This window comes from Lingula anatina, chromosome 6 (genome assembly GCF_051362555.1).
Source record: "Lingula anatina isolate TDL-2025a chromosome 6, LinAna3.0, whole genome shotgun sequence".
In the NCBI taxonomy this organism is placed as follows: Eukaryota; Metazoa; Brachiopoda; class Lingulata; order Lingulida; family Lingulidae; genus Lingula; species Lingula anatina.
Window position 1 is genome coordinate 23900812 of NC_141772.1, and position 13695 is coordinate 23914506.

At 38.9% G+C, this 13695-nt stretch overlaps 1 protein-coding gene across 3 annotated transcripts; it reads left to right on the plus strand.

The window, feature by feature from the left end:
• The first annotated feature begins 1054 nt into the window (after positions 1 to 1054).
• Positions 1055 to 12788, plus strand: LOC106172988 (uncharacterized). 3 transcript variants are annotated; one of them, XM_087016302.1, is made up of 2 exons: positions 1055 to 1558; positions 8411 to 9365. In XM_087016302.1, exons 1-2 carry the CDS (start codon positions 1556 to 1558, stop codon positions 9209 to 9211), a joined length of 804 nt encoding a protein of 267 aa, XP_086872428.1. In that variant the 5' UTR covers positions 1055 to 1555; the 3' UTR covers positions 9212 to 9365. The 3 variants fall into 3 exon arrangements, with proteins under 3 accessions (XP_086872428.1, XP_086872427.1, XP_086872426.1); XM_087016301.1 differs by lacking the exon at positions 1055 to 1558 and adding an exon at positions 5013 to 5100; XM_087016300.1 differs by lacking the exons at positions 1055 to 1558; positions 8411 to 9365 and adding exons at positions 5027 to 5100; positions 11843 to 12788.
• Positions 12789 to 13695: the final 907 nt, after the last annotated feature.

A 13695-nucleotide genomic window follows, 5' to 3' on the forward strand; every position in this document is an offset into this window, starting at 1 on the left:
AAGCAAGATAAATGTAGGAATCAAATCTATAACTAAAGGAGAAAAAGCACTATGGGTTTCAAATACTTGATGATCAGAGAAAATAGAAAACGTGTATATCAAACCCCAGTTTAGCATCTGCGTACGTCTGCCTACATATGACTTCAAAGATTCATATTTTCGTGTTTACGTCTCTCTCTCTCTCTCTCTCTCTCGATGCCCGGCAAACCAAGGAAGATCTCCCAGAAAACTCGAGTGGTTCTTCAACAAAGACGGCAGTTTAGCCAGGTGTTCAGTTCTCCTTACTTTCTGTCAAGTACTATAGGGCAATTTTACTAATAACTAATCACTAATAACTAATCAGGCATTGAAAAGATACATAAAATAATGAATACAAATAATGTGTTTTGCAGAGAACGTCCTTACTAAAAAAAAACGGCGAATCCACTCACTGCGTGCACCACGTTGCACAAATCCTGATTTTTGGTGAGATGAGATACTGCTGAACAGATAGAAAAATACAAGTTATTAAAACCGAGTTTTTGCTAATAGTGTTATCATTATTATCCACATTATTATATAAATACATAGTATCTTGTTTACTGATAAGATGCCTCGTTTGATGAAGGTAATGTAGTGTATATCCATTGACTGACAACTGAACATCGGCGTCGTGAAGTATTCAAATTATGTACAGTCAAAAAGAGTTAATGGTACCGTTATCTTTTTGCGATTTTCACGTTATAATTCTTGAGCAGCCCGTATGAACAAAGGGTTTAGTGCCTTTATGGAAAAATTTTAAGTAACCTTTAAAACAGAAATAAACCAGCAGTATTTTATCAGGGACTGCATTCACTGACTGGTCCGAAAAAAAACACTGATTAACCACATAGGAAGAACAATGACAATTTGGACAACCAGTTACCTACTCAAACAGCATCAAGATAACAATGAAGTCTAAAAATATGGCGTGGATTTGTTGGTGGGTGCTTTAAAGCAAGAAGTTGTACAAGTTCTTGCCCAAAGCTTAGGCACTTAATAATTTGTAATCTATTCAGCCATTTTATAATTGAAGGTCCTTGTGTGAAATCTGGGATTTGTAACGACACTATATCCTAAACTTATTGTAGCAGTTAAGCCTGGATTATGTACAGTAACATCTGAAACACTCTCTTTCTCTGCAGTACTCAAAAATATCCTGATTTGAGAAGTAAAGTACAATACATATCTTTTCTCTTCTTAGAGTTAATTGTTAGTTTGTTGCTGTTTAACTGGTTGTTTAGAATTTGACAGTGTTCATGCCACATCAGTGGCATTTTTGAACCATTCAGTTACAGTGCATATCTTAAAAATATTGTCATTTCATTTCCCATTCAATGTTACTTAAAGTGATTCTCTCTAGACAGAAACATGAAAATTGCGACAAAATAATGGTACCATTAACCTCAAAACTAACTGTATTCTATTTGAATATTGCACAACACGGTAAGTAGTTGTCGTTCACTAGTTGGGAGAGGTGTGCCAAAAAGATCCCCAGAGACACATCCGCCACATAATAGTTACCGAAAACTGGAACATGGTGAGTCAACAGTAAATACGTCAAGTAAAGCCTAGGTCCCAACTACCTTTTGGACGCACGGTTTTAAGTTCCTTGCATCCGGCTAGGATGTAGCTAGATCGCACGTATCGGCTGTTGATCATGTCGAAAAGTTTCTAAGTGCTGTTTGCGTCCTCCAAAAGTCGCACGATGGACGTTCTCCTCACGGGCGAACTCCCACGTTTTCCCCTTTTTTTTTGGCCGTAGACCACACGTAGCAGCCCGTACGTTCGGTTGGGACCTAGGCTTAAACAAATGTCTGGGTCTTGAAACTGAAAGTTTTAACATATACCCTGCATATATCTCTTGCATTAGGGTTACTCCGTTCCTTTGTTTAAGGAATTCGATCTCTTTTGCTACGTGTGTTACTACGCATCGGTAATAGTGGAGCCGAGAGAAAAAGCCATGTGCGCTGTCTACACTATGGTTAGCCACGGCAGTGTGATTCTCGGAGGAAGCGAGGAATTTGCCAGCGAGCAGTGGTACAAAACACACCGATATTTTGGTCGAAACACGAACGCTAGCATCGTGGCTGAAGGGAGGAAGATCCTACTGTTTTTTAAAGACTGGTACGGCATCGATGTGGTCGTTGGTGACGATACCTTGTCAGCATGGGCATCCGCAAGGGGGGTCTCAATGGGATTACTTGACCCCCCCCCCCCCCCCCTGGAATTTTGTCGGGCACGTTAATTGCGGTTACCCAGCCAATCATTATCTCCCCCTTCAATGACTTTTAACCCCCCCCCCCTTGGAAAATTTTCTGCGGACGCTCATGCTTGTCAGCCATTCGGTTTCAAGATTACTATATGGAACCTGGCGGCATAGGGTTCAATCGCGAAATTAAACTACATGCAGAAGATCGTGTTCCAACTCTATGTTTTTCCGATCCCCTTGGGTCAACACGCTGATCTGACCTGGTATGACGTCACACAAGGGACGTACGCTGTCGTCAACCACCACGTCATTAGTCTGACCAGGCCCGAGTTGGGGGAAGGCGTAGGGCGCGGAATCTTTTCTCAATGCATGCGTCCAAACGAGACTATGAATTGTGGTTGGATGGGGATCACCTTCTCCTGTGACAGTTTAGATTATCTTGTACCATAGATCAGCTTTTAATTCAAAATGTTTTTTCCGGGGTAATATAAACACATACAAGCCTTTTTTTGCTTGGTTTTAAGGTTTAAATTTAAACAAATAGGGATAATTGTAAGGAGTGGGCAAGGGAATTGTGGCAAGGACAATAATCTGTTGAAGGAAAACACTAGCTCTGTTTGTCAATGAGAGAGAGAGAAGAGAGAGAGAGAGAGAGCTTGCCCTCTGTTCGTTCCCCATTACCGATGCTTAGGCAAAAGAACCATCAACTACGAGGCAAGTAAGACGATAAATGTAGGAATTGAATCTAGTACAAAAAATGTAATATTTGAATGCAGCGTTAAGAATCCAATTCAATCGTTTGTTATCTAAGCAACGTAACTGTTTCAGACACAATCTGAAAATAAAAATAGACTTTTGGTCTACGTCATTGCATGTAATGTTTCGTTCAAAAAAGCTGTCACCCCTGTTAAAAAGAAGGACGGATCTGAGGCACGGGAATATAGGAAGAAGCTGATATATCTTACAGATATTGCGTCTCAGTTGACACCTGTGAATAAGCATTAGTATATAGATAACGCCAGCATCCATTAATACAGTAAAAGCTTTTGTGCGGGCGACTCACTGGTTCAGATGATCTTAACTTGACTAACACGGTGAGAGTAGATAGAAATAATTTCTGTCGAATTTAGAATGTGCACCATATATAGTGTGACGAAGAAGAACGGACTTTGTGAGCAGGAAGGTGTTATTTAGGCACGATTTCCTTATGTTACTCGGTCTGGGCTAGCTAGACAGGCCAGAGTTTCTGAAAGAGAAAACAAAGAGAACATTTGAATCGAATCTTTTCATATAATCTGTCAGGTTGCTGAAGGCGTCAAGGCAAGCAAGATAAATGTAGGAATCAAATCTATTACTAAAGGAGAAAAAGCACTATGGGTTTCAAATACTTGATGATCAGAGAAAATAGAAAACGTGTATATCAAACCCCAGTTTAGCATCTGCGTACGTCTGCCTACATATGATTTCAAAGATTCATGTTTTCGTGTTTACGTCTCCCTCTCTCTCTCTCTCTCTCTCTCTCTCTCTCTCTCTCGATGCCCTGCAAACCAAGGAAGATCTCCCAGAAAATTCGAGTGGTTCTTCAACAAGGACGGCAGTTTAACCAGGTGTTCAGTTCCCCTAACTTCCTGTCAAATAATATAGGGCACTTTTACTAATAACTAATCACTAATAACTAATCAGGCATTGAAAAGATACATAAAATAATGAAAACAAATAATGCGTTTTGCAGAGAACGTCCTCACTAAAAAAAAAAAGGCCAATCCACCCACTGCGTGCACCACGTTGCACAAATCCTGATTTTTGGTGAGATGAGATACTGCTGAACAGATAGAAAAAAACAAGTTATTAAAACCGAGTTTTTGCTAATAGTGTTATAATTATTATCCGCATTATTATATAAATACATAGTGTCTGGTTTACTGATAAGATGCCTCGTTTGATGGTAATATAGTGTATATCCATTGACTGGTTTCAGTGTCAATAAGATGTAAATTTTCATCCCAGATCACTTAGGTCGTCGCTTATTATCAGATTAAAACGACGGTAGATTTCACCCTTTCAGTCTTTTTATTCATTTGTATATATTGGAGGAAGATGGTGGCCTGTCTTTGGAAATTTAGTCAAATACAAATTTGGTAATTTTGTTGCCATTTGAATATTGGACGGATTGTCAAATATGTCCCCGCTGAGGGGGGGACGATTCCTGATAAATAAACATATTACGGGGGGGGGGGGGTATAGGCTTGGTTTCTGATTCAAAATATAAACACATAATAACTAATTTGTTTAGAAGTTGTCATTCACTGCGTTTCTGCTTACCAGCATTATAGCAATGTACGACCTTTCGCTTGATTAAAGTGGAAATTATAAAATGGCTGAATAGATTACAAGTTATAAAGTGCCTAAGCTTTGGGCAAGAACTTGTACAATTTCTTGCTTTAAAGCACCCACCAACAAATCCAAGCCATATTTTTAGACTTCATTGTTATCTTGATGCTGTTTGAGTAGGTAACTGGTTGTCCAAATTGTCATTGTTCTTCCTATGTGGTTGATCAGTGTTTTTTTCGGACCAGTCAGTGAATGCATTCCCTGATAAAATACTGCTGGTTTATTTCTCTTTTAAAGGTTACTTAAAGTTTTTCCATAAAGGCACTTAAACCTTTGTTCATACGGGCTGCTCAAGAATTATAACGTGAAAATCGCAAAAAGATAACGGTACCATTAACTCTTTTTGACTGTCTATAAATTGAATATTTCACGACGCCGCTGTTCAGTTGGCGTTCACTAGTCAACCAAAGAGGTGTACCAAGAAGATATAGCCAGGGACAATTTGAGCGTCTCAGTAGTCTCCTATGACATTAAACATGGTGAGTACAGCAATAGAGTTTATCAAGTACCCACGAGTACTGTGTCCATTATAAGGCATTTCAACCTGATGACAGCGGTGGACACCGGTGATAAATTCGTCCACTGGTGTGTTGTACATGATGTGTTTTGACATTCAGTTTAGCAGGCTGTTGGTATTGTACTGTTTGCATTGCCCTCAGCTGACTAATTCGAGTTCATCGGAAACTTAACCCAGCAAAACATTCAGTTTCATTTTGAGCTCTTCAGTCTCACAATCTTTTTTTTTTTATTTTTATTTATTTATTTATTTTTTTTACTGAACCGGGTACAGGTCTTGTTGGGCTAATGTTTTTCAAATACTTTAAAAATTATCCCTTGAAAAATTTTAAAGGGTAAATGAAACAATCCGTACCACGACGTTGGAGCCAAAACTGTTGAATATTGATAAATGCGTTGTAAAATTAAAATAACAAAAGATAGTCGATAGATATCTTGAGAGACGAATCGAATTTGTTTACGTTAAACAGCATGGACGTGATACAATCTTTATCGGAACCGACAACATTCGTTGGTCTTCTCTTTGATGAACGTCTCCCTTTCCGAAAGATACCAACCTATATGGAATTAGAGCTTCAATAAGCCATTGGAATTTTTCATAATAAAAAAATTTATATTTAACTATTTATTTAGCTGCTAATTTGCTGATGATACTAACACTATATAAAAAAATGTTTTGGGTGTCTTGGAACTAAATTTAAATCTTTACGTAAATTTGCAGAAACATAGCCTTCATATATCTCGTGGATACTGTATTAAGGTGACTCCGTTTCTTTTTCTTTTTTTTTTAATTATTTATTTATTTATTTATTTATTTTTTGTTAAGGTTTCGCATCTCTTTTCCCTCCTGTGTTTCTTGGCATTGCCAATGGTGGTGGCGGGAGAAAACTTGTGCATCGTCTACACTATGGCTAGCCATGGCAGCAACGATGGCATTCCGAGCCAAGGATTTGACAGCGAGAAGTGGTACAAAGTACACCGATTATTTGATCGACACACGAACGCCAGCATCGCAGCTGAAGGGAGGAAGTTCCTACAGTTTTTTAGCGAGTGGTACGGCATCAGTTTGGACGTCGGTAACGATACACTGTCAGGGGTTGCTCCAACCACTCTGTTTCTCGAGCCCGCGGGAGTTCGCCTAATTTTTAGACTCTCGGTCCTACCAAAATACGCTAATTATAGACTTTATTCGGAGTCGCGTGGCAATGAAGTTCGTTTTTACCGTTCCAAGATTTGCAGTGTTGGATGGATGATTTAGTTCAGAGATGAGTTTACTGTAACCACGGGCCGAAATCAGGGAATGGTCATTCCAGCAAGAAGCGCCGTCAGGTCTCGAGTCTATTACATAAAACCCGGGGGAAAGGGCTTCGATAACGTAATTAAGCTGCAAGCGGAAGATCGCGTTCCAATTCTTGTAGTTCCCATGCCCTTGGGCCAACACGCCGGGTATGAAGAAGGAAGCTACTCTGTCTCCAATCCGCACGTGACCAGTCTCACCAGACCCGAGTTTGGTGTAGGAAGAATGCGCGGGATCTCCCCTCGGTACAAAAATGGAACCGAATATGTGGTCGACGGTCGAATGGTGTTCACCTTCCACTGTGGCAACATGGAGGATCAGCTGCCATAGATGAGCTTTTCATACACTGAAACGTTTTTCCGATGAGGTTACACAAACATATTATTATTTTTGCTTGGTTTTAAGGTTTAAATATGATGTAATGGAATTCATTGTAAGGGTTGGGTAAAGGAAACATGGGAAGAATAAAAATCTGTTGAAAGAACATTTTGACTGCGCTGATATCAAAAAGACCTTCACTAAAATTATAAATTCTATCAGGGAGAAAGAGAGAGTAAATTCAATGGAAATTGAATATGAGATAAGTATATCAATAGATAAAGGCATTAAATCTATTACAGGAAATTCTATATTGAAAACGGAACTAAAAAACCAACTTAATCATTGTTATATAAGGAACGTAACTGTTTCAGATTGTAATTTATAATATTTAAAAAGAGATTTTCGGCCTTTAGAATTGTTTTTCCTGTCTAAATTCAACTGGATATTAGGCATGAAATAATAAAAAAAATTAACCACGTCTGTAAAAGGGACTTGTTGCAGAACTGCAACAGATGAGAGATATTCCTTAACTGAAACCGTGTCAGTTGACAGATAATGCCAGCATCCATAAATGCAATAAAAACTTTTGTGCGGGTGCCTCACCGGCTTCAGGTGATTTTGACTTGACTAACACGGTGAGAGTGGATATAAATAATTTCTGTCGAAATCAAAATGTCCACCGTATATAGAGTGACAAAATAAACGGAGGCTTAATTTTAAGCACCATTTTTTAATTTTACTGGGCACCCAGGCGAAATACCCAATGGCTAACAAAACCCTACTAGACGATGATCAGAATATAGATAACGTTTATCCTCTGCGTCTAACTACTTTTTATTTGATAGATCCATGTTCATGTGCAGCTCACTCTCTCTCTTCCGCTTACCCCGTCCACTCTTTCTCTCCCCCTCTCTCCCTCCCACTCTTGTTCTCTCTCTCTCTCTCTTTATCAGGCTGTTGGTGTTGTACTGTTCGCATTGCCCTCAGCTGACTAATAAGAGTTCATCGGAAACTAAACCCAGCAAAACATTCTGTTTCATTTTAAGCTCTTCATTCTCACAATCTCTTTTTTTTTAATTTTTTATTTTTTTACTGAACCGGGTACAGGTCTTGTTCGGCTAATGTTTTTCAAAGACTTTTAAAATTATCCCTTGAAAAAAATTTAAAGGGTAAATGAAACAATCCGTACCACGACGTTGGAGCCAAAACTGTTGAATATTGATAATTGCGTTGCATTAAAATTTCAAAATATAGTCGATAGATATCTTGAGAGACGAATCAAATGTGTTTGCGTTAAACAGCACGTGACACAATCTTTATCGGAACCGACAACATTCGTTGGTCTTCTCTTTGGTGATCGTCTCCCTTTCCGAAAGATACCAACCTATATGGAATTAGAGCTTCAATAAGCCATTGGTATTTTTCATAATAAAAAATATATATTTAAGTATTTATTTAGCTTCTAATTTGCTGATGATACTAACTCTATATAAAAAAATGTTTTGGGTGTCTTGGAACAAAATTTAAATCTTTACGTAAATATGCAGAAACATAGCCTACATACATCTCGTGGATACTGTATTAAGGTGACTCCATTTCTTTTTTCTTTTTTTCTTTTTTTTTTTTTAATTTATTTATTTTTTTTTTTTCTTAAGGTATCGCATCTCTTTTTCCTCCTGTGTTTGTTCGCATTGCCAATGGTGGTGGAGGGAGAAAACTTGTGCATCGTCTACACTATGATTGGTCAGGGCAGCAACGATGGCATTCCGAGCCAAGGATTTGACAGCGAGAAGTGGTACAAAGTACACCGATTATTTGATCGACACACGAACGCCAGCATTGCGGCTGAAGGGAGAAATTTCCTACAGTTTTTTAGCGAGTGGTACGGCATCAGTTTGGACGTCGGTAACGATACACTGTCAGGGGTTGTTCCAAACACTCTGTATGTCGAGGCATCGGGAGTTCGCCTAATTTTTAGACTCACGGTCCTACCAAATTACGCTAATTATAGACTTTATTCGGAGTCGTGTGGCAATGAAGTTCGTTTTTACCGTTCCAAGGTTTGCATTGTTGGATGGATGATTTATTTCAGAGATGAGTTTACTGTAACCACGGGCCGAAATCAAGGAATGGTCATTCCAGCAAGAAGCGCCGTCAGGTCTCGAGTCTACTACATAAAACCCGGGGGAAAGGGCTTCGATAACGAAATTAAGCTGCAAGCGGAAGATCGCGTTCCAATTCTTGTAGTTCCCATGCCCTTGGGCCAAGACGCCGGGTATGAAACAGGAAGCTACTCTGTCTCCAATCCGCACGTGACCAGTCTCACCAGACCCGAGTTTGGTGTAGGAAGAATGCGCGGGATCACCACTCGGTACAAAAATGGAACCGAATATGTGGTCGGAGGTCGATTGGTGTTCACCTTCCACTGTGGCAATATGGAGGATCAGCTGCCATAGATGAACTTTTCATACACTGAAACGTTTTTCCGATGAGGTTACTCAAACATATTATTATTTTTGCTTGGTTTTAAGGTTTAAATATGATGTAATGGAATTCATTGTAAGGGTTGGGTAAAGGAAACATGGGAAGAATAAAAATCTGTTGAAAGAACATTTTGACTGCGCTGATATCAAAAAGAACTTCACTAAAATTATAAATTCTATCAGGGAGAAAGAGAGAGTAAATTCAATGGAAATTGAGTATGAGATAAGTATATCAATAGATAAAGACATTTAATCTATTACAGGAAATTCTATATTGAAAACGGAACTAAAAAACCAACTTAATCATTGTTATATAAGGAACGTAACTGTTTCAGATTGTAATTTATAATATTTAAAAAGAGGTTTTCGGCCTTCGGAATTGTTTTTCCTGTCTAAATTCAACTGGATATTAGGCATGAAATAATAAAAAAAAATTAACCACGTCTGTAAAAGGGACTTGTTGCAGAACTGCAACAGATGAGAGATATTCCTTAACTGACACCGTGTCAGTTGACAAATAATGCCAGCATCCATAAATGCAATAAAAGCTTTTGTGCGGGTGCCTCACCGGCTTCAGGTGATTTTGACTTGACTAACACGGTGAGAGTGGATATAAATAATTTCTGTCGAAATCAAAATGTGCACCGTATATAGAGTGACAAAATAAACGGAGGCTTAATTTTAAGCACCATTTTCTAATTTTACTGGGAACCCAGAAGAAAATACCCAATGGCTAACAAAACCCTACTAGACGATGATCAGAAAATATATTATGTTTATCCTCTGCGTCTAACTACTTTTTATTTGATAGATCCATGTTCATGTGCAGCTCACTCTCTCTCTCTTCCGCTTACCCCGTCCTCTCTTTCTCTCCCCCTCTCTCCCTCCCACTCTTGTTCTCTCTCTCTCTCTATCCCTCTCTCTCTCTCCCTCTCTCTCGTCCACTTACCCCGCCCCCTCTCTCTCTCCCTCCTCTCTTTCTTTCATTTTCTCTCAATGCGAACACTAACCCCAGCAAACCAAGGAAGATCTCCCAGAAAATTCGAGTATTGCTTCGACGTGTTTATTCAGGTGCTCAGTCTTCCTTACTTTCTATCAGATGTAATAAGGCAAATGTCACAACTGAAGTTACATCTTTTTTTTCGCCACCAATAACTCATCATGCATTTAGAATATACATAAATTAATGAATGCAAATAATGCGTTTAACAGAGAATGTCTTCACTAAAGCAATGTGCAATTTACTCACGATGTCTTCACTAAAGCAATGTGCAATGCACCCAGGGTGTCTTCACTAAAGCAGTGGCCAATTTAGTAAGGGTGTCTTCACTAAAGCAATGGCCAATTCATTCAGGGCGTCTTAATAAAAGCCAATTCAGTGGGTCTATGCACGATGCAAAAAGTCCGACAACACTTTTTTGTGATGAGATACTGCTGAAAAAATACAAAAATATCAGTTATAAAACGGCATGTTTGTTAATATCATCTCACGGTATTAGTAGTTTGGAGTGCCATCTTATCAAAGATGTACTCAGTGGTTGGTTTACAGCTCTGCTGCCTTGTTTGAAAGTATTATAGTGTATCCGTTGACTAAATTCAGTGTGACTTTGGTGTATAAATATGTTCATCCCAGGTTAGGACGCCGCTTATTATAACCTTAAAATTGACGGTAGATTTCACCTTCGGTGTCTTATTGATTTGTATATACAGGGAGGGAGATGGTGGCCTGTCTTTGAAAGTAAAATTCAAAATTAATTGTTTTTTTGTTGTCGTTTGACTATTTTTCTGTCTGTCAAAAATTCCCCCTCTTAGGAATGGGGTTGGCGGGTTGCAGGAAGGATCTCTTATAAAGTTTACACATTGCAGATGTTGTATAGGCTTGGTTACGCGTTTCTTTTTCCAAAAAAAAAAAACTGTAATTATATAAATAACTGGTTAAAAATTTGTCACTTTGAACTTCGCAAAAAAGAACAAACCAAATCGCTCAAATGCACAAACTGGTACTTAAAAATGGCTGAATTAATAGATAACAAGTGATAAAGTTTGAATAAGTTTGAAAAAGGCAGACTCTAAAAACAATACGTTTATCGCCACTATGTAAATACTGACTGGTTGCATAACACACCGTGTAGTTGCTAATTAAGGTGACCCTGGACCATTCATTTACGGTAAATACCTCGAAAAATTAATGTATCCTTTTATCTCATAGTTAACAATGAAAGAGATCTTTCATGGTGTCAAGATAGGATGATGAAATAGAATTATTATTTACTTAGAGACTAAATTACATATATGTCCATAAATGGACCTTGGTTACGTGAATGATATTTTATTTATTTTACTTTATTTCACTATTACTTTAAGCTTTTTCATGATAGACAGACTTTTGTATATACGGGATGCGGAGAGAAAAAGTGTAAATTGCGGCACGATTTTAACTGAATTACGCACTTTGTGTCACAACGTTTCCAAAACCGTTGAATATTGGGCGCGATTTGCTCCAGTATTTTTAAGATAAACCTTTGCATTGTGATTAGATGTCTTGTTTGGCCCTGTGTTTATCTTGTTTATCTGTTTTTAGGACCCCGTTCTTTTCTTTTTAAGGTATTGTATCTTTTTACCCTCCTGAGTTTCTTCGCACTACCAATGGTGGCGGAGGGAGAAAGAATGTGCGCTGTCTACACCATGATAAGTCATGGCAGTATGATTCGCAGTGGAAGCCAAGAATTTGCCAGCGAGCAGTGGTACAAAATACACCGATATTTTGGTCGAAACACAAACGTCAGCATCGCAGCTGAAGGGAGGAAGTTCCTACAGTTTTTGAAGGAATGGTATGGAATCGATGTGTACGTTGCCGACGATGCCTTGTCAGGGGTTGATCCAACTCCTGTGTTTTTCGAGACCATGGCAGTTAACTTTACTTTCAAAATCGTGACTCTTCCGCAGTCTGCCAATTTTAGACTTAATTCGGAGTCACGTGACAATGAAGTTCGTTTTTATGATTCACAGATTTGCTTAATTACATGGTGGATTGTGATCAAAAATGAGTTTACTGTAACAGAGGGTCGAAATCAGGGAATGGTCGTCCCAGCAAGTAGTATGATTGGGTTACATTATTACAATATAAAACCTGGGCACAAGGGGTTCGATAGCGAAATTAAGCTACGTGGAGAAAACCGTGTTCCTGTTCTTTCAATTCCCACCCCCTTGGGCCAAGACACTAATCTGACCGGGTATGACATCACAGAAGGAACGTACGTCGTCTACAATCAGTATGTCACCAGTCTGACGAGGCCAGAGTTCGGTGACGGCGTAGCGCGTGGGATCTCTCCTCGATATGTGCACGGAAACGAATTTGTGAATGATGGTAGAATGGTGGTCACCTTCTCCTGTAACCGTACCGAGTACCGTCTGCCATAGATTGACTTTAATGCAAACGGATTTTTAAATATATCTTTTTTGCTTCATGGTTTTCAGTTTTTATTCTGAACCAGGGGGATTTATTGTAAAGGTTAGGAAAAGGGTAAAAGGAAAAAATAAAATTGCTTTGAAAGAGCACTTGGGCTATTTTTATGTCAAGATAACTTTAATGAAATATTTCTGTTCGTGGGAGAGAATGAAAAAGAGAGAGAGTGAGATCCCTCCGCTCACCATAAAGTCCTCTTCACCTTTCAAGTTCCCTTTGAAACCCGTGCTTCTGATCACCACAGTCTCTCCATGACTGGGTCTCTCCATGAAAATGGCATTATTTGATAGATCCATGTTCATGTGCAGCTCACTCTCTCTCTTCCGCTTACCCCCCTCTCTTTCTCTCCCCCTCTCTCCCTCCCACTTTTGTTCTCTCTCTGTCTCTATCCCTCTCTCTCTTTCTCGTCCACTTACCCCGCCCTCTCTCTCTCTCCCTCCTCTCTTTCTCTCATTTTCTCTCAATGCGGACACTAAACCCAGCAAACCAAGGAAGATCTCCCAGAAAATTCGAGTATTGCTTCGACGTGTTTATTCAGGTGCTCAGTCTTCCTTACTTTCTGTCAGATGAAATAAGGCAAATGTCACAACCGAAGTTACATCTTTTTTTTCGTCACCAAGAACTCATCATGCATTTAAAAGATACATAAATTAATGAATGCAAATAATGAGAATGTCTTCACTAAAGCAAATTGCAATTCACTCACGATGTCTTCACTAAAGCAATGTGCAAATCACTCAGGGTGTCTTCACTAAAGCAATGGCCAATTCATTCAGGACGTCTTAATAAAAGCCAATTCAAGCAGTGGGTCTATGCACGATGCAAAAAGTCCGACAACACTTTTTTTGTGATTAGATACTGCTGAAAAAAAAAATACAAAAATATCAGTTATAAAACAGCATGTTTGTTAATATCATCTCACGGTATTGGTAGTTTGGAGTGCCATCTTATAAAGGATGTACTCAGTGGTTGGTTTACTGCTCTGCGGCCT